At 41.9% G+C, this 22,616-nt stretch overlaps 1 protein-coding gene across 7 annotated transcripts in view; it reads right to left on the reverse strand.

Annotated features, from left to right (window-relative positions):
• The window catches only part of LOC110533635 (active breakpoint cluster region-related protein), a 244,852-nt gene that overhangs the window by 76,993 nt on the left and 145,243 nt on the right, over nt 1-22,616 (reverse strand). For all 7 annotated transcript variants that reach the window (XM_036990050.2, XM_036990049.2, XM_090186342.1 and 4 more), the window contains one exon: nt 14,690-14,764. In XM_036990050.2, the coding sequence (XP_036845945.1) occupies nt 14,690-14,764 (75 nt within the window). The remainder of the gene's footprint in view (nt 1-14,689; nt 14,765-22,616) is intronic.

Raw genomic sequence — 22,616 nt, forward strand, 5'->3', positions numbered from 1 at the left:
TATCAACAGTAAATGGATAAACATTTTCCTTAGTGCCAGGATGATAGCAGTATCGTTAGATTTTGTTCCATGGCTAAAATACGAAGCAGACCAAACTCTTTGGTCCTTTAAAAACCTGCTGTATGTAAAATATGATATGCTTCAGCTTGTAAAATCAATTAATGTGACTCTGGATGACAACATAATCATGTTTGTTTCCAACATTTGGGCTGTTTTCCTAAAGAAGTTCAATCGCTTCATGTTTGTTTCCATGCCACAATACTAATGAGTATCACGACACTGATATTGTTCCGGTCCTAATTTTCAGAATTGTACCACAACTGTGTAGAGTTAGACCATTTCTATATGAATGGTCAATCCACTGAAAATGTGTTTCTCAACCCCTTACCACCGAATGGTAGAGGCCTGCATTACTGACAGAATGAACACGGAACACAGACATGACTGGGCACAGCACACCATTACAATATCTCCCCAGCACTGGTTTAAGAGACCGAGCCAGAGGCCTCTCTCGTCATCCCTGCTGGGGTCCCTGGGGTCTCCACTGCTCTCTGACAGCATGATGGATGGCTACCTACTATGCCCCTGACCCTGGGAGTCACCACAGCTACATACACAGTCACATCACCCAGGCACAGAACTAGTGACACTATTTACACTGTAGCACAGTCACACATGACTTAGCAACATGAAAACAATGGCATGACCCATGTCTGTCTGGGTCTGGCTCATATACCTATATTCATCACTGGGTTAGGGTATCATACCAGTTGAGGTATGGATGACCGTCAGTCTTCTGTCACAGAACAAGAACAGCACAGGGATCCAAACAAGAGAGAGGACTGGCATATTCTTCTGTCTTGGATAAGGTAGATATTAGGAGGGGGATAGTACCCAGTTGAGGTGTGGCAGGATAATTTAATCCAGGATCCATTTAATTCCTGCTCGTTTTCCAGCACACTGAACCTCTGATGTAATCATCACTCACAATGAGGAATAATTTAGTATGGGGAGTGTGACCATAGTCCTATGATCTCTTGTCACAATATAAAAACAGGCCTTATATCAATAATCAGACACTGCAAACAGTTAAATGGTTTATGATAAGCACATATTTATTAATGGTATAATGCCCTTTTTGTAAATGATTACCTGGTATTTCCTCATTGATTATAGAGGTTATCTGTTAATATCCTGGTCAGAGAACTGACGGACAACGGGAAGCGTTCCAGAAAGCTTTAAGAAAGGTTTTCAAGAAAGGTTTATTCAGTGTAAGGGAATAGTTTCTTATCCCGGGTGGACATACCTGTTCATATCCCAGATTGTATTTTTGATAAAAACATGGTTGCACCGTTATTGATGTGTGTGTGAAGATGTTTAGACACTAATTCACGCTGTTGAATGTTAATTGAACAGGATGTGAAAGGGCTTCTTCCCATTGGTCAGATGCATGATCGGTATTGATAATTAAACCCTGTCATTTCTGTGTGAGTACAGACTAAGACAGGCAGGGTAAGATTGGCATACTGCCAGGTACAGGAATGATTGAAGCCTGGCATTTCTTTTGAGTTGATTAGGCCCTACTTTTTATTCATCGTCCTGTTTATTTGTTTTTGTAAATAATTGTACAGTCACCAGCTTATTATCTTCACGTTTGCTAATAAAAAGCTGCTGTCTGGGAAAGAAAAAACACATCTTCCTCGTCTGCCTCCTCACTGTTCCAACCCAACCACATGGTCAACCTTACAGGTGGGCAAACTGACCATCTGGGGTGTTTTCAAAATGGAGTCACGTTTTAATAATTATACAACATTCGCCACATGGTTGATTTAACAAAGTGAGAGGAAGGGGCCCTGTCACAGTACCACGATCATCTCTGACACTAACTACTGTCAATATAATTTAGTAAGTCAAAGACTACCTTCCCACAGTGCACTACTTTTGAGACTTATGGACCCTGGTCAAAAAGCTCTGGTCAAAAGTAGTGCACTATTGTGAATAGGGTGCATTTGGTACGCAGAAAATGTTACATTTAAGACCACTGTACATTTTTGGACATAGGCCTAGTGTGCTCCGCCATTGAAGTGAGTTCATAGAGAGTTAGAACAGGGTAGTTTATCACTGTTAATGACCACAGAAATAGCATTTGGCTCTGTTAAGAGAAGAACCATTTCGGAAGCACAACTCCCCAATGTGTCAGATTTACACACCGGCAAACTCTGTTCAGACAGTGTGTAAACCAAAAACCACTCAAGGAAACATTCATACTCCTGGACCACTCAGATTTATCAAGAAGTTTATTTTTCCTCCATATCTGAAATAGGTTTATATGCCTGAAATCTTGCACTAAAAAACAGGGCCAGAGGGAACATATTTAGCCTCGTTTTCATTTGTCCTAGCTAGTAGTGTTGCCAGAGGAGAATTCAGAAATGGGACATGAGGAAGTGAAAGAGAGCTGGCGACTGAAAGTGATTGGTTGAATAAGCCCTGAGGGCTGTCATTTCATTGGCAGACCTCTTCCTGCTGTTGTATAAAGGGTTAAATCTGGTTGTCAGTGAGGGGTCTGAGCGAGGTCACACACACATACTGTCTATCGGGGTTAATGGATACTGTCCTGACTCTGTCCAGATGACCTGGAAGTTGACCCCCTCCCTTTTTGTGTGTCCTCTTTCCTAATCCTAGCCTGTAGCTGTGTGTTAAGTGGTAGGTGAAACAGTGGGCAGGGAAACAGACTCAAACAGTCACGCTGAAGACTTAAAGTAGAGGTTGTCTTATTTTTTTTTAGCATTTACATTTTGGATGAGCTGAAGAATCACAAGGAATTCAGCAAAAATATGTTTAATTTAAGTATTCCCACAAAAAAAAGTAAAAAAAGACTCAATGTGTCTCAAGGTATGAAATTATTGTTATTTTTAAAGTCAATCTCTTTTTGGGCTTAGTTGTAGTACATTTTCAATGTACCAATTATTATATTATTCTCCAGCCCCCTGATCAACTATATCGGCCGGCAGGCTGAATCTAGTTGCCCACCCCTGACTTAAAGCAATCAGTATATGTAGACTCTGGAAGAACAACAAGACGTAGAGACGGAGGGGGGAGAAGGCTGCTTTATAGTGTGGGAGTCCCTTCCCCTCTGTGTTTTCCAACCACCTCCCAAACACAGATCCTTATTGTAACATGAACAATCTACCGCTTTATTTAGAACATATTGGAAGAAATCGGAACTCAAAAGGAACATTATGAAGAAGGAAACTGTAATCAGATTATTTCTCATTGGCTCCAGAATGATGACACTAATAAAAGGAGTAAAGGAAAAACAGTTGAATGAGAAAAGCAGAGGGCTGGATAACATGAAGCATTACAGTACTAGTTCAAATCTCCAATATGGTATTTTACTGTATATTTTACTGTGTTGTGTATATTATAATGCTGAATGAAACCACCACATATCCATCTTATAGATGTGTTATTATAATGCTCAGTGGTGTAGAAGATGACACCTTTATTCTAGGTCAATGTTTCCCCTGATTTTTGTATCGTATTTTTGGGGCGAACAAGTAGACTTCTAGAATCTTCCACTGACCCACTTCTGAAATGTTGCCCTGAGATGAAATTGAACTCTGCTTCCTATTGGATGAAACTGTGTGTGGCAACAGTGATAAGACCATTTTAATAGGACATGTTTGTACATACTCCAGAACTGTGTGCCTTAATCATATTGTAATGAATGTAGGAGCCATATGTTGTAGTGTGCTATGGGCTACTGTATTATTATACATACACACAATCATACCAACACACAGGCACACACTCTTATGCAAGGGACAAAATGGGTGACAGATGACTTGTACACAAACAATATGCCCTAAAGGCAGAATCAGTGCAATACAAAATGTGAGGACAGAGACCAGGGAAGCCGACAATAAAACTAAACATTAAATGACAGATGGTCTCCAGTCTCCATAACGAGCCTTTTCTAAAGAATCAGGGGATTTCCTAACAAACTAAGACCTCTCTATAAGACGGCATCCAAATGGCATCATACACAGACAAACACGTTTGTACCAGTACTTACTTTATTACAAGTCAACCAACATAATATTTTCGACCATATCACAGGTTCCAACCCAAGTGCCAATGTGATTTAGCAAACTTCAGGCGATGCTATGGTTAGATGGCATGAAAATAGAGCTCTTTGGCCAAGTACACCAATCCCAATACACTAAACGTTTGACTGGTACTGTATATAACATTATATTGGTTGCAAGAATGTTGTATAATCATTTACATTGAAAAATTCTACGTTTTGAATCAAGCGCTGTTTTGTGTTTCAGTTCATAAACCATCTGCAGAGAAAAATGGGAGAAACTTCCCAATTTTTTCCTATTTTGCAATCTATATGGCACAGCTGTCAATGTTTTGGTCCTATAATGAAACTGGTATACTTTTTCATTTATCACAATTCTCTTTAGCCAATTTTGGTCTTTAATGCAGGGCCGACAGTCAAGTTCCTTACTTTTCCCCCTTCTACTTTCCTCTTCCATTTTTGCAGTAAAATTGCAATTAGTTGGTTGTAATCTTGGGTTAAGCAGACATTTCCATATTTTTTGTTAACTGCATGTGTGGCATAACTCCACCAGTCTTATTTATGATATAATTTACAAACAAAAATGTTTTAATATATATATATATATTTTTATTATTGTATTTGTGTTTAACCGTAATATTTTTGTAATATTTATTCTATATTTTCTGGTGGTTTAAACTGAAATTGCAACCAACTTTCTATGGCTTGTTTTCAAAATAGCAATATTTTGGAGATTATTTCATTTTCAAATAACTGAAAATGAGAGGCTGTGATCTGAATAAAGGCCGTTCTTGAACATGGGATGAGACATTATTACTAATCTGCTAGAGAACCAGCGCGAATTTAAGTATAACTTTTGAATGACAATCCTTTAGTGAGAGGTGTAATGCTTTAATATTTAATCATTTCTGCCCTCTGAATTCATATTCGTTATATAAATAGGCCAGTATAATTTTGTCTCGCTTGCCGTTCCAAATAAAATGGAATCATTTTTGATCATATCATTTAAAAAAAAACAAGTTGTTAGGTGCAGGCAAGGCAATAGGCAAACAGGTAAACTGTGATATGACTAAAGAGTTCATGAGGGTGATTTTTCCACAAATAGACAGTTATTTTCCTTTCCACAGTAGCAAGATCTTATCCATTTTGCTAACTTTTTTATTAAAATGTATTGTAATGAGATCATTTCTTTCTTTCAGAAAATGAATACCGAGTATGTCCACTTCACCATCAGACCATTTCATTGGTTAACTACACGTAAATAAAATGTGTGATCCAATACATATAGTACAAGTCATTCATTGGTTGTAATCCAGGGGTTAGAAAAAGTATCTAGATCATCTATGAGGCTGTGGATCCAAATTGTGGATTAAAAAGAAAACATGAATCAGCGTACATTGACACCTTTGTTTTTAAGTCTCGGATTTCTAGGCCCTTGATATTATTGTTGGATCTGAATTTAATAGCTAACATTTCGATGGCCATAATAAATAGATATCTCGATAATGGACAACCTTGTTTTACTCCTTTTGACAGTTTAAAGCTTTGAGAAGTAGCCATTATTTACTATTTTACAGCTAGGGTTACTATACATAACTTTAACCCATTATATAAGAGATTCTCAAAAATTTAAATATTCCAGGCATTTATATATAAATTCCAGACATACTTTATCAAAAGTGTTTTTAAAGTCAGCTCTGAGTACACCAAAAAGGTTTGGTATATCTCAAACTGGTAGGCCAACCAGTCCTGGAGTTTTCCTGGACTTAAAGGCTTTAATTGCATCAATAAGTTCCTCATATGTAATTTGGCCTTCACATGAGTATTTCTGTACATATGTTAATTTTACATTATTAATAGGAAACAATCCTAACAATTAACTTTGGTTAGTGGAGATGGGGAGGAGACAAACAAAAACATATGCTTAAAGTACTTTGCTTCCTCTTTCATAAATATAGTTTGATGAATCATGGGTGACTCAATTTGCAACAAATTTCAGTAAATTATTTTGGTAGAATTTCTATTTAGATGATTTTAAAAAATATTTGGTGAATTTTTCCCCATATTTCATCCAGTTTACTTATTTTTTTATAATAAATTACACTGGATCTTTCTGGAATAAGTTCCTCCATTTCTTTTTGTTTTTCCTCTAACTTATTCTGTGCCTCTATGGTACAGTTTTTATTGCCATCTATCTGTACTGTTAGTCCCTCCATTTCCTTCCTAAATATGGATTATTTTTATTTTAATAACTTTTCTTTTATAGATGAGTATTGAATTGCATGGCCTCTGAGGGCACATTTAAAAGTGTCCCATACAATAAGGGGACCTGCTGTACCTATGTTATGTTTGAAAAAGTCAGTTATTCATTCTTCGGTTCTGGTTAAAAACAAGATGTCATCCAATATCCTTGCTCACGTGTAAATTCTGTAAGAGTAATGTATATGCCAATTATTTGATGGCCCGACCCCTTTTTATCCCCGATCAACACTTTTTGAACTTTTGGTGCCAGAGAAAATGACATAAGGTAGTTGTCAAGACAACTAGCTTAATTGAGCCTCCGCCATGTATATCAAATCAAACTTTACTTGTCACATGCGCCGGATACAACATGTGTAGACCTTACTGTGAAATGCTTGCAAGCCCTTAACCAACAGTGCAGTTTAGGTCAGAATATTTAAGCCTCCATATATCCACAAATTCCATTACACAGTGCATTTGGAAAGTATTCAGACCCCTTGACTTTTTCCACATAATGTTACGTTACAGCATTATTCATTATAAATACTTTCTTTCCCTCATCAATCTACACACTATACTCCAAAATGACAAAGCAAAAACATGTCCTTGAGTGGTCCAGCCAGAACCCGGACTTGAACCCGAACATCTCTGGAGAGACCTGAAAATAGCTGTGCAGCGATGCTCCCCATCCAACCTGACAGAGCTTGAGAAATTGGAGAAACTCCCCAAATACAGGTGTGCCAAGCTTGTAGCGTCAAGACTCGAGGCTGTAATCGCTGCCAAGGGTGCTTCAACAAAGTACTGAGTAAAGGGTCTGAATGCTTACGGAAATATGATATTTCCATAGTGTTTCTATACATTTGCAAAATTTTCTAAAAACTTTTCTTTTTTCTTTGTCATTATGGGGTATTGTGTGTCGATTGATGAGGGGGGAAAAAATAAAAAAATAAATATATATATTTAATCCATTTTAGAATAAGGCATAACAAAACACATAACACATAACAAAATGTGGAAAAAGTCAAGGGGTCTGAATACTTTCTGAAGGCACTCTATATTTGTATTTTGTTGTTGTACTTCTTACCCTTTTTCTCCCCAGTTTCGTGATATCCAATTAGTAGGTACAGTCTTGTCCCATCGCTGCAACTCCTGTATGGACTCGGGAGAGGCGAAGGTCGAGAGCCATGTGTCCTCCGAAACACGACCCTGCCAAGCCGCACTGCTTCTTGACACACTGCTCGCTTACCCCGGAAGCCAGTCGCACCAATGTGTCGAAGGAAACGCTGTACAACTGGCGACCATGTCAGCGAGTTGCTAGAGCGCGATGGGACAAGGACATCCCAACCGACCAGGCCCTACCTTAACCAGGACGACGCTGGGCCAATCGTGCGCCACCTCATGGGTCTCCCGGTCGCGGCTGTCTGTGAGACAGCCTGGGATCGAACCCAGGTCTGTAGTGACGCCTAAAGCACTTAGACCACTGCGCCACTCGAGAGGCACCAGACTTTTCCAAACACAAAAATACACCCTATCTTCCATCACAATACACCCACATACTGTGCTTTTGATGTCCTCGGTTATCTATGTTTTTATCTCTACCGTGTTGATTCCTACCTAACTTTAGGCTTTTGATGTCCTCTGTTATCTGTGTTTTTATCTCTAACGTGTTGATTCCTACCTAACTTCAGGCTTTTGATGTCCTCTGTTATCTGTGTTTTTACCCCTAACGTGTTGATTCCTACCGAACTTCAGGCTTTTGATGTCCTCTATGTTTTTATCTCTACCGTGTTGATTCCTACCGAACTTCAGGCTTTTGATGTCCTCGGTTATCTATGTTTTTATCTCTACCGTGTTGATTCCTACCGAACTTCAGGCTTTTGATGTCCTCTGTTATCTGTGTTTTTATCTCTACCGTGTTGATTCCTACCTAACTTCAGGCTTTTGATGTCCTCGGTTATCTATGTTTTTATCTCTACCGTGTTGATTCCTACCGAACTTCAGGCTTTTGATGTCCTCGGTTATCTATGTTTTTATCTCTACCGTGTTGATTCCTACCGAACTTCAGGCTTTTGATGTCCTCTGTTATCTGTGTTTTTACCCCTAACGTGTTGATTCCTACCGAACTTCAGGCTTTTGATGTCCTCTGTTATCTATGTTTTTATCTCTAACGTGTTGATTCCTACCGAACTTCAGGCTTTTCAGTACTTTGTGTTCCAGTTCCTTATAAATGAAGATGTATTATTTCAATAATGATCCTTTCTTCTAATGCTGGCTTTATCTATTTATAAATACTACAAGTAGAAAGTTGAGTACTAATTATTACAACATTATTACAACATTCCCAATTTTGAATGGTATAGTGTATTTGTAGTTTATTTCTTTATCAAGTGTTGTATTTACATTTGTATTACAATCCCTACCATGGATAATATTGGGTGTTCCATTATTTGACTCCTCTATGGGAACTTTGTATTATTTACAATAGCCATGGAGTAGTCGTGGTGTCTCAGAACAGTTGGTTATTAATATACAGTTTGTAGACTACAAGAGGTACACATTTTCCTTGAAGTCTATTCACCTTGAAGTGTGGGTACAGAACTTTGCGCCGGTCTGCAATTTCCTTCGGGAACTGATCATTCATTCCTATTTTTGTGCCAGCGAGTCTTTTGTCCAGGCTATTAACTATTATTTCAATCTTTTAAAAAAGCTAATTTGGCAAACCATTGGGAGCTCGTATGTATCGCTATCCTCTCCTTCTGAAATGGTGTACACGTTAAAATCTGAGTTTGTCGACAGTATCGCCTGGGATCTGTAGCGCTTTAAGGAGGAATTCTTTCACCACGCTTTCAGGCTCTTCACCTTAACTTTCTTTAATACCAGTAAGTATCAGATTTTGTCGCCTGGGACCTAATCTGTATTACAAGTACGACTTACAAGTACGACTTCTCTCAGAAGCATTCTCCTTAACTTAACTCCTTAACTTAATGTCCGTTTCAATAGTATTGACTGTCCCTTTTAGCTTGTTTGTTTCTTTCTCCATTGTCACAGCTTTTTCACCACTCATTTCAAGGCTCCTTCATTTCTTTACTGACAAGTTCAATACTCTCCATTTATTGATTTTAGCAGGTCGGTTTCCACTCTTACCTTACCAGGTGTTGAAAAACATAAATCGGTGTCCGTCGAGGAATCTCGTAGTTCTTACATGGAGTTTGGTTCTCCATTTTTTCCCTGATTACTCCAACATGTTTTGACCTCGACTGCGTTCATAATATTTATCAATAAACTTCTCTAGCCTTGTACATTTTTGGGGGTTAATATCCAGCTTGTGAGTAAATGGATCAGTAGCGCTACTATTTAGTCAGTTTTAGAGATAATGAATATTGCTTCTTCAGTCCGCCATCACACTTCCCTTCAGTGCATTTCCTCAGTTTTTCGTCCCTGTGCTGAACCAGGTGTCAGGAAGAGAGGGAGGGAAATAGGTTATGGGGTTATTTTGTCCCTGTGCTGAACCAGGTGTCAGGAAGAGAGGGAGGGAAATAGGTTATGGGGTTATTTTGTCCCTGTGCTGAACCAGGTGTCAGGAAGAGAGGGAGGGAAATAGGTTACGGGGTTATTTTGTCCCTGTGCTGAACCAGGTGTCAGGAAGAGAGGGAGGGAAATAGGTTACGGGGTTATTTTGTCCCTGTGCTGAACCAGGTGTCAGGAAGGGAGGGAGGGAAATAGGTTATGGGGTTATTTTGTCCCTGTGCTGAACCAGGTGTCAGGAAGAGAGGGAGGGAAATAGGTTATGGGGTTATTTTGTCCCTGTGCTGAACCAGGTGTCAGGAAGAGAGGGAGGGAAATAGGTTATGGGGTTATTTTGTCCCTGTGCTGAACCAGGTGTCAGGAAGGGAGGGAGGGAAATAGGTTATGGGGTTATTTTTGTCCCTGTGCTGAACCAGGTGTCAGGAAGAGAGGGAGGGAAATAGGTTATGGGGTTATTTTGTCCCTGTGCTGAACCAGGTGTCAGGAATAGAGGGAGGGAAATAGGTTACGGGGTTATTTTGTCCCTGTGCTGAACCAGGTGTCAGGAAGAGAGGGAGGGAAATAGGTTATGGGGTTATTTTGTCCCTGTGCTGAACCAGGTGTCAGGAAGGGAGGGAGGGAAATAGGTTATGGGGTTATTTTGTCCCTGTGCTGAACCAGGTGTCAGGAAGGGAGGGAGGGAAATAGGTTATGGGGTTATTTTGTCCCTGTGCTGAACCAGGTGTCAGGAAGAGAGGGAGGGAAATAGGTTATGGGGTTATTTTGTCCCAGTGCTGAACCAGGTGTCAGGAAGGGAGGGAGGGAAATAGGTTATGGGGTTATTTTTGTCCCTGTGCTGAACCAGGTGTCAGGAAAAGAGGGAGGGAAATAGGTTATGGGGTTATTTTGTCCCTGTGCTGAACCAGGTGTCAGGAATAGAGGGAGGGAAATAGGTTATGGGGTTATTTTGTCCCTGTGCTGAACCAGGTGTCAGGAAGAGAGGGAGGGAAATAGGTTATGGGGTTATTTTGTCCCTGTGCTGAACCAGGTGTCAGGAAGGGAGGGAGGGAAATAGGTTATGGGGTTATTTTGTCCCTGTGCTGAACCAGGTGTCAGGAAGGGAGGGAGGGAAATAGGTTATGGGGTTATTTTGTCCCTGTGCTGAACCAGGTGTCAGGAAGAGAGGGAGGGAAATAGGTTATGGGGTTATTTTGTCCCAGTGCTGAACCAGGTGTCAGGAAGGGAGGGAGGGAAATAGGTTATGGGGTTATTTTGCTTCCAGTGGTTCTGGGACCCTTGTTAAGGTCAACAGCATCATGAACTTGGGACATTTTTGCCAAAAACCTGGTTGCCTCTGCAAGGAGACTGAAACTTGGACGCAAGTGAATCTTCCAGCAAGACAATAACCCCAAACACAAATCAAAATGGTTAATTGATGACAAAATCAACATTGGCCACCTCAGTCTCTGGACTTGAACCTCATTAAAAACCTGTGGTTTGAATTGAAGAGGGCAGTCTATAAGCACAGATCTGGATCTGGAAAGATGCTGTACCGATGAATGGTCTAAGATCCCTCCCAATGGGTTGTCCAGTCTCATAACACTTAGCCATTTTCTAAAATGTTTCATCCTCACAATGGGAGGGTGCTGGAGTATTGAAAACAGGAATCAACATTTTTTACCCCCATCTTTTTTATTACTTGTTTAAAAAAAGTATTATTTGAGAGCAATTGTATTAGTAAAAAATATTATCAAATAAACAAAAAATGTGCATACAATACTTGTATTATTTATTTTATACTGTCTTTTTTGCTTATCTTTATCAAGGGATCCAATAATTGCAGACCCACTGTAGGTGACGTTACTAGCTACGACTAGCTACTATCTGATACATAGACATAGGAGACGTAGGAGACACTATACCCATGGAGGGGTGTTTAGACTAAAACAGCATATCTTACATTAGAGGACAGGCTCTACCAGAACAATGCCATGGTATCAATACTCCTTCCTCTCCCGCATATCAGACGGGCATGATAATGGTTTGATCCACTGAGAAAACAGAGGGAAAAGTAAAACCAAACCACTTCCACGTCCCTCTCTGCTCTTGAGAGGATCCAACAGGCTTTCAGTGGAGACAGCTTTCCCATTTTTCTCCAATCCATTACACAAGAAAATCTATTTCTGAAGCTTTCATAAAGTACAGTTCAGGCTGTAATGGTAAAACTGAGGCAGAGGTTGGTTGTTTTTTTCCTCTTGTGGTGATATTTGAATGGGTGCTTCTTCTGTAACAGGCAGTAGAGCGTGTTCAGTGAAGTGGCAGCTGTCTGGTAGAGACATATCTGAGCAACTCTAGAGCTCACTGACATCATATCACCCTGATCACTCATACTAAGGCTATCACACATGCACCGGGCAGAGAGAGGGAGAGGGTGTGTAGACAGACAGACAGACAAAATGCTTCTCCTGGCCTTCACAGTCCATGTGTGTGTGTCCCTTGAGGGTCCGACTGTGGCTGTGTAGGGGCCACTCTGTTCCTGTCAACTTTCTTTATGGAGTAGCTGTGTCTTTGACAGCCCCTAGCATCAAAGCAGCCACAGGAATGTGACTGTGGTCCAGAGCAGCTCCTCAGGGACTGGCCCTGTGGTGCGCTCTCTACCACTCTACCTCCAGCCCCCCCTAATTCATTCTCTCTCACTCTACCCCTCTCTCTCTTGGTCTCTCTCTCTCTCCACCTCTTCCTCATCTCCATTTCTCTCGCTCTCTCCCCATCTCGTTCTTTCTCTCCATTTCTCTCCCTTTTATCAGAAGAAGCCCAGTAACACATCGGTAATAGCTTGAGGTAGCAGAAGCACCTAACCACAGATTTGAACTTGTTACTGATCTCTATAATACATAAACAACTTTTGGAAAGCTCCTTTTCTGAGCTAGCCATTCAAAACGTATTGTCCACAGATGTAATTGAATCTGAAACACACTTTAACTGGAAGAGAATATTGAAAAATGATACATTTAAGCAATAAGGCATGAGGCTGTGTGGTATATGTCCAGTATACCACGGCTAAGGGCTGTTCTTATGCACAACGCAACGCGGAGTGCCTGGATACAGCCCTTAACCGTGGTATATTGGCCATATATCACAAACCCCTGAGATGCCTTATTGCTATTATAAATGTAATTAGAGCAGTAAAAATAAATGTTTTGTCATACCCGTGGTATACGGTCTGATATACCACGGCTGTCCGTCAATCAGCATTCAGGACTCGACCCAACCCAGTTCACAATTTAAGTTTGACTGTATTCAACACCAAGGAAATGTTTTACTATAAATTTGGCCCCAACTTCCAACTATTCACCGTGTCCCCTCAATCAGGCAGGCACATCCATTTCAATGGTGCTAATCAAAGGACAATTCTGAACAAATATAATTGACTCCGTAAATAACAATCTCAGCTAAAGCCCCACACATACAAACCAATTATGTATATTTAGACTTTCTTTGCTTTCAGGCCCACTGGGAATGGGTGGTGGGTGGGCATCTAGTCATTGAGGGGGAGGGCAAGGGGGATTGGGGGAGACTGTGGATGGATGGTGGGAGGAGGACTGATAAGCAACCTCAGTTGCTGGGTGGGATAGGAAGGGGTGGGAGGCATTCTGTCTTCAGTATTTATGCTGCAGTAGTTTGTGTGTCGGGGGGCTAGGTCCAGTTTGTTAAATCTGGAGTACTTCTCCTGTCTTACCCGGTGTCCTGTGTGAATTTAAGTATGCTCTCTCTAATTCTCTCTTTCTCTCTTTCTTTCTCTCTCTCAGAGGACCTGAGAGCCCTAGGACCATGCCTCAGGACTACCTGGCATGATGACTCCTTGCTGTCCCCAGTCCACCTGGCCGTGCTGCTGCTCCAGTTTCAACTGTTCTGCCTGCGGCTATGGAATCCTGACCTGTTCACCGGACGTGCTACCTGTCCCAGACCTCCTGTTTTCAACTCTCTAGAGACAGCAGGAGTGGTAGAGATACTCTTAATGATCGGCTATGAAAAGCCAACTGACATTTACTCCTGAGGTGCTGACTTGCTGCACCCTCGACAACTACTGTGATTATTATTATTTTACCATGCTGGTCATTTATGAACATTTGAACATCTTGGCCATGTCCTGTTATAATCTCCACCCGGCACAGCCAGAAGAGGACTGGCCACCCCTCATAGCCTGGTTCCTCTCTAGGTTTCTTCCTAGGTTTTTAACTTTCTAGGGAGTTTTTCCTAGCCACCGTGCTTCTACACCTGCATTGCTTGCTGTTTGGGGTTTTAGGCTGGGTTTCTGTACAGCACTTTGAGATATCAACTGATGTACAAAGGGCTATATAAATACATTTGACTGGAATTGATTCAGGGTGTGGCGGGACAACGCAGGCGGTGGAATGGGTCGGTGTTATTGTCATATGCATTTCTTTGTTTTTGTACCTTTAACTCCCCCTTCTGAATTTGAAAATTCCAAAACGGAATAAAAAGTTAGTCAAAAAATAATAATAGATATCCCGTTACTGTAAATCCTTAATAACCATTAGGGAGATGAAATAATGCCTGACCCTGGTTCAATGGTAGAGGGTGACTTCTACCACTGTGCTGGGGGTCTATTTGATGTATTGTTGGGAAAGAAGACAACCAGTATGAAGGGACAGACAGAGGGACACCTACACTCTTTCTCACTGTCATCTCAGTTTTCTCTGTTGGGATGCCACACAAGTTGTAAATTATATGCTCCAACCATCATCATCATCATACACACACACACACATGGGTGGTGATGGGCAGATGCTGAACACATGCAGTATAAGCCCAGTATGACAGAGAAAGACTTACTGGCTGACTCTTTGAAGCCTTTGGCAGAGTGGACGATCACATGGAGGAATCCATACAGGCCTGAGGTTTCCTCATCTGAAACAAACAGCACAACAACACAGTTAGTCACCGTCTGTCACACTCATTATCAGTGACCTGTAAGTGGCCTGGGACAGCTCATTATCGTTACCTCGAGGGTGTGTCAAATGAGAACCTATTCCCTATATAGTGTACTACTTTTGTCCAGGGTCCATGGTGTGGGAGCAGAGGAAAGCACGTATATCCTACCAATGGGACATTAAGAACTAATATTTTATGTTTCACCGAGTCGTGGCCGAACGACGACATTAAGAACATAGAGCTGGCGGGTTATACACTATCGGCAAGACAGAACAGCAGCCTCTGGTAAGACATGGGGCGGGGTCCTACGCATTTATGTAAACAACAGTTGGTGCACGATATCTAAGGAGGTCTCAAAGTTTTGATCGCCTGAGGTGGAGAATCTTATGATAAGCTGCAGACCTCACTATTTACCCAGAGAGTTTTCATTCGTTTTTTTCTGTAGCTGTCTACATACCACCACAGAGCGAGGTTGGAACTAAAACCGCACAAAATGAGCTGTATTCTGCCATAAACAAACAGGAAAACACTCATCCAGAGGCGGCATTCCTAGCAGCCGATTACTTTAATGCAGAGAAACTTAAATCCGTTTACCTAATTTCTATCAACATGATAAATGTGCAACCAGAGGTAAAACAATTCTAGACCACCTCTACTCCAAACACAGAGACGTGTACAAAGCTCTCCCTCGCCCTCCATTTGGCAAATCTGACAATAACTCTATCCTGATTCCTGCTTACAAGCAAAAATTAAAGAATGAAGCCCCAGTGATTCGGACTATAAAAAAGTGGTCAGATGAAGCAGATGCTAACCTACAGGACTGTTTTGCTATCACAGACTGGAACATGTTCCGGGATTCTTCCGATGGCATTGAGGAGTACACCACATCAGTCACTGGCTTTATCAATAAGTGCATCGAGGACGTCGTCCACACAGTGACTGTACGTACATACCCCAACCAGAAGCCATGGATTACAGGCAACATTCGCACTGAGCTAAAAGGGTAGAGCTGCCGCTTTCAAGGAGCAGGACTCCATAACCCGGAAGCTTATAAGAAATCCCGCTATGCCCTCCGACGAACCACCAAACAGGCAAAGCGTCAATACAGGATTAAGATCGAATTATACGACACCGGCTCTGACGCTCATCGGATGTGGCAGGACTTGCAAACTATTTACAGACTACAAAGGGAAGCACAACCGAGAGCTGCCCAGTGACACGAGCCTACCAGACGAGCTAAATAACTTCTATGCTCGCTTCGAGGCAAGTAACACTGAAACATGCATGAGAGCATCAACTATCCAGATGACCGTGTGATTAAGCTCTCCGCAGCCGATGTGAGGAAGACCTTTAAAACAGGTCAATATTCACAAGGCACTGGGGCAGACGGATTACCAGGACGTGTACTCAGAGCATGCGCTGACCATCCGGAAAGTGTCTTCACTGACATTTTTAACCTTTCCCTGTCTGAGTCTGTAATACCAACATGTTTCAAGCAGACCACCATAGTCCCTGTGCCCAAGAACACTAAGGTACCCTGCCTAAATTACTACCGACCCGTAGCACTCACGTCTGTAGCCATGAAATGCTTTTAAATGCTGGTCATGGCTCACATCAACACCCTTATCCCAGAAACCCAAGACCCACTCCAATTTGCATACCGCCCAAACAGATCCACAGATGATGCAATCTCTATTGCACTCCACACTGCCCTTTCCTACCTGGACAAAAGGGACACCTATGTGAGAATGCTATTCATTGACTACAGCTCAGTGTTCAACACCATAGTGCCCTCAAAACTCATCACTAAGCTAAGGACCCTGGGACTATACCCCTCCCTCTGCAACTGGATCCTAGACCTCCTGACGGGTCGCTCCCAGATGGTAAGGGTGGGAAACAACAAATCCGCCACGCTGATCCTCAACACGGGGGCCCCTCAGGGATTCGTGCTCAGTCCCCTCCTGTACTCCATGTTTACTCATGACTGCACGGCCAGGCACAACTCCCAACACCATCATTAAGTTTGCTGATGACACAACAGTGGTAGGCCTGATCACTGACAATGATGAGACAACCTATAGGGAGGAGGTCAGAGACCTGACCATGTGATGCCAGGACAACAACCTCTCCCTCAACATGATCAAGACAAAGGAGATGATTGTGGACTAGAGGAAAAAGAGGAACGAGCACGCCCCCATTCTCATCGACGGGGTTGTAGTGGAGGAGGTTGAGAGCTTCAAGCTCCTTGGCGTCCACATCAACAACAAACTATCATGGTCCAAGCACACCAAGACAGTCATGAAGAGGGCATGAAAAAACCTATTCCCCCTCACGAGACAAGATTTGGCATGGGTCCTCAGATACTCAAAAGATTTTACAGCTGCACCATCCTGACGGGTTGCATCACTGCCTGGTATGGCAACTGCTCGGCCTCCGACCGCAAGTCACTAGAGGTTAGTGCATACGGCCCAGTACACCCCCCCACGCTGCTGCTCTGTTATTATCTATGCATAGCCACTTTAATAACTCCACCTACATGTACATAATTACCTCAATCACCTCGACACCGGTGCCCCCGCACATTGACACATTGACTCTGTACCGGTACCCCCTGTATATAGCCCCACAATTGTTATTTACTGCTGCTCTTTAATCATTTGTTTTCCTAATCTCTTACTTTTTTAGTATTTTTTTTTTGTTGGTATTTTTCTTAAAACTGCATCGTTGGTTAAGGGCTTGTAAGTAAGCATTTCACTATAAGGTCTACGACACCTGTTGTATTCGGCGCATTTGACAAATACAATTTGATATGATTTGATTTAATTTATATTTTTGTTAGAAAGGAAAGGGTTTAACACTGAAGAGAAAAAAGATCGAATCAGGATTTTTCTTTGGTGGTTTGTGGAGAGATAACTCTAGCTAGCTAATTCAGCCATTGGCTAGGCCATCAGAAGCTAGATAGAAGGCATCTGCCATGCAACTGCATTAGGGAAGAATGTTGGAGTGGTGCCATTGACTGGTAATGGGTGTGACCGTTTTTACAAAAACTCATGAAAACTTCTGCCTTCTCGAATCCTGCCAGGTCCCTGCACAATAGTGAGCAGTAGTTTTCCCAGGGTCTAGCTAGCTTTTGTTGTAGGCTAGTTTGCAGTGGTTGCAGCAGGTGTTATTGAAGAGGATGTTGTTGCTAATTTTTTTGCGTTGCCCTTTTCAAGATCAACTTTCAACAAGAAGTTACATTTAAAATCATCATAATCTGGTGAGAGGAACTGCTGCTAGCTAGCTCATTGAAAATAACGGTGTATGAAACATTATTTAATTTAAAATGGCAGCATTCACATTAATGTAGAAGTGTTGAAAAACAATATTATATTCTTATTTACAATAAAAGTGTCTCCAAAACATAACACTTTATTTACCATGCATTTCTATTGGGCACAAAATAATCTGAAACACAACCAAAACAAACAGCAAAGGCATCCAACAAGTTTGTGGTGTCACAAGCTTGACAAGTACAGTGCATTCCGAAAGTATTCAGACCCTGTCCAGTTTTTCAACATTTTGTTACGTTACAGCCTTATTCTAAAATGGATCAAATAAAAATAAAATCCCTCAATCTACACAAATTACCGCATAATGACAAAGGTATAACAGGTTTTTAGAAAATGTTGCACATTTATCAATTATAAAAACAGAAATATGTTATTTACATTAGTATTCAAACCCTTTGATATAAAATTCGAAATTGAGCTCAGATGCATCCTGTTTCCATAGAACATCATTGAGGTGTTTCTACAACGTGATTGGAGTCCACCTGTGCTAAATTCAACTGATTGTACATGATTTGGAAAGGCACACACCTGTCAATATAATGTCCCATAGTTGACAGTGCATGTCAGAGCAAAAGCCAAGCTATGAGGTCGAAGGAATTGTCTGTAGAGCTCCGAGACAGGATTGTGTGGAGGCACAGATCTGGGGAAGGGTACCAAAACATTTCTGCAGCATTGAAGGTCCTCAAGAACACAGTGGCCTCCAGTATAATTAAATGGAAGACGTTTGGAACCACCAAGACTATTCCTAGAGCTGGCTGCCAGGCCAAACTGTACAGTCGGGGGAGAAGGTCCTTGGTCAGGGAGATGACCAAGAACCAATGGTCACTCTGACAGAGCTTCAGTTCCTCTGTGGAGATGGGAGAACTTTCCAGAAGGACAACCATCTCTGCATCACTCCACCAATCAGGGCTTTATGATAGAGTGGCCAGATGGAAACCACTCCTCAGTAAAAGGCACATGACAGCCAGCTTGGAGTTTGCCAAAAGGCACCTAAAGACTCTCAATGAAAAACAAGATTCTCTGGTCTGATGAAACCAAGATTGAACTCTTTGGCCTGAATTCCGAGCATCATGTCTGGAGGACACCTGGCACCATCCCTACGGTGAAGCATGGTGGTGGCAGCATCATGCTGTGGGGATGATTTTCAGCGGCAGGGACTAAGAGACTAGTCTAGGGAAAGATGAACGGATCAAAGCATGATGAAAACCTGCTCCAGAGCACTCAGGACCTCAGACTGGGGCGAAGGTTCACCTACCAACAGGACAATGACCCTAAGCACACAGCCAAGACAACACAGGAGTGGCATCGGGACAAGTCTCTGAATGTCCTTGAATGGCCCAGCCAGAGCCCAGACTTGAACCCGATCGAACATCTCTGGAGAGACATAATAATAGCTGTGCAGCGACGCTCCCCATCCAACCTGACAGAGCTTGAGAGGATCTGCAGAGAAGAATAGGAGAAACTCGCGAAATACAGGTGTGCCAACTTGTCACGTCATACCCAAGAAGACTCAAGGCTGTAATCGCTGCTGAAGGTGCTTCAACAAAAAAATTAGTAGGGTCTGAATACTTCTGTAAATGTGATATTTCCGTGTTATATTTTTTTGAATAGATGAGCAAGAATGTCTAAAAACCAGTTTTTGCTTTGTCATCATGGGGTATTGTGTGTTGGTTGATGGGGGGGGGGGACGACGACAATTTAATAAATTTTAGAATAAGGCAGTAATGTAACAAAATGTGGAGTAAGTCAAAGGGTCTGAATACTTTCAGAATGCACTGTATCTGTGACCAACAGATGCATATCTGTTTTCCCAGTCATGTGAAATCCATAGATTATGGACTACAGAATTCATTTCAATTGACTGATTTCCTTACATGAACTGTAACTCAGTAAAACCTTTGAAATTGTTGCACTTATATTTTTGTTCAGTATACATCATTGGCTGAAACTGAAGCAGGCCTTTTGGAGATCCCCGCAGGCCCACCGGGTCACGCTCTCGAGAGGTACTGAGCCCTGGACAAACAATATGTCACATGTATGAATGGTGCTATGGACTGTATGTGAACAGTCACAGACAGGTCATGCCACCAAGAGAGAGGGAGAATGCAGAGAAGATCTAGACTGTAATCTTTCATTTCCCCCATCCACTTTCAGACATGTTATTCTGTCCATCTTAACCACAACAAAAAGACTCACTAAAGGAGATGATAGCAATAACCTGTCAATGTGTTTTCCTATATCCCCGTAATGGATAAGGTCAGGATCAGAGTTATAGTAATCAGAGCCTAGATCTGTGGTTAGTTGCTTCTACCTGGTCCCTGTACTGGCCTGTGTGTTGCGTCAGAAAGAGCCATGGGAACTAGGGGTCACATTCCTCCTCCAGCTGGTCTTTATTTCACCCCTCCGCTACTCCTTACATTTCATAGCATGGTCTGCCAATGAACCGGAGCCGGAGTCTTTGCCATACTGTGCTGTAAAGTGACTATAAAGGAGAAAGAATGTAAATCTTTGCTGTGCTTAATGACATTTCAGACCCCCTCTAAACTGGAGAGAACAGACGTGTTTGATGTCAGTATAAAGGGAGTTGCTTTGACAAACTGACTGTAAGCAATCAGGAACGCTCAGTGCAAGCTAGGAGCTGAACTTCAGGTCAACACAAGGAAAACAAAAATTGAAATGCAACATGTAAAGTGTTGGCTTATTTCCCACAAATGTTGTTTACATCCCTGTTAGTGATAATTTCTCCTATGCCAAGATAAACCATCCACCTGACAGGTGTGGCATATCAATAAGCTGATTAAACAGCATGATCATTACACAGGTGCACCTTGTGCTGGGGACAATAACAGGCCATTCTAAAATGTGTAGTTTTGTCACAACAATGCCACAGATGTCTCAAGTTGAGGGAGTGTGCAATTGGCATGCTGACGGCAGGAATGTCCACCAGAGCTGTTGCCAGAGACTTGAATGTTCATTTCTCGAACATAAGCCGTTTCCAACGTTGTTTTAGAGAATTAGAATTATTCACCTGCAGGATCCTCTGAGACTAGCCACCTGGACAGCTGATAAAACTGTAGGTTTGCACAAACAAATAATTTTTGCACAAATTTTCAGAAACCGTCTCAGGAAAGGTCATCTGCGTGCTCGTCACCCTCACCAGGGTCTTGACCTGACTGCAGTTTGGCTTCGTAACCGACTTCAGTGTGTAAATGCTCACCTTCGATGGCCACTGGCACACTGGAAAAGTGTGCACTTCACGGATGAATCCCGGTTTCAACTGTACCGGGCAGATTGCTGATGTCAACATTTTTAACAGAGTGCCCAATGGTGGCGGCGGGGCTATGGTATGGTCAGGCATAAGCTACGGACAATGAACACAATTGCATTTTTTCGATAGCAATATGAATGCACAGAGATACCGAGATGAGATCCTCAGGGCCATTGTCGTGCCATTCAACTGCCGCCATCACCTAATGTTTCAGCATGATAATGCACGGCCCCATGTCGCAAGGATCTGTACACAATTCCTGGAAGCTGAAAATGTCCCAGTTCTTCAATGTCCTGCATACTCAAACATGTTACCCATTGAGCATATTTGGGATGCTCTGGATCGACATGTACGGCAGCACGTTCCAGTTTCCGCCAATTTCCAGCAACTTCACACAGCCATTGAAGATGAGTGGGACAACATTCCACGGGCCACAATCAACAGCCTGGTTAAATCTATGCTAAGGAGATTTGTCATGCTGCATGAGGCAAATGATGTTCACACCAGATGCGGACTGGTTTTCTGATCCAAGCCCCTACCTTATTTTTTAAGGTATCTGTGACCAACAGATGCAATCTGTATTCCCAGTCATGTGAAATCCATAGATAAGGGCCTAATTAATTAATTATTTCAATTGACTGATTTCCTTACATGAACTGTAACTCAGTAACATCATTGAAACTGTTGCATTTATATTTTTGTTCAGAGTGTATCGCTGTCTGTAATCAAGGTTTTAAAATACTGTGGCCTGACTCAGAAAATCTATATGTAACTTGTAAATACTGGAGCCAATTTAGATTTAGACTACATGATATCCAACTCAGTACACGGAGTCTAGCAGAAACAAGATAACAACATATCGTTCAGTGTAAGCAAAGCCACATTGGAAACACCATAGCCTTGCAAGAAAACATGTTTCTTTTCTGAGAGAGGCTACCTGGGGCGGCAGGCAGGTAGCCTAGTGGTTAGAGCGTTGGACTAGTAGCCGGAAGGTTGCGTTGCAAGATCGAATCAAGGCAAAAAGGTACAAATCTGTCGTTCTGCCCCTGAACAAGGCAGTTAACCCACTGTTCCTAGGCCGTCATTGTAAATAAGAATTTGTTCTTAACTGACTTGCCTAGTTAAATAAAGGTACAATAAATACAAATAAAGTACTGTTATTGCATCTCTAAGATATGTAGAAGAAAAGCATGAAAACACAGTCAGATGTGAATAGAAGAGTGCTGTG

Source organism: Oncorhynchus mykiss, chromosome 10, assembly GCF_057628025.1.
Source record: "Oncorhynchus mykiss isolate SJ-2025 chromosome 10, ASM5762802v1, whole genome shotgun sequence".
In the NCBI taxonomy this organism is placed as follows: Eukaryota; Metazoa; Chordata; class Actinopteri; order Salmoniformes; family Salmonidae; genus Oncorhynchus; species Oncorhynchus mykiss.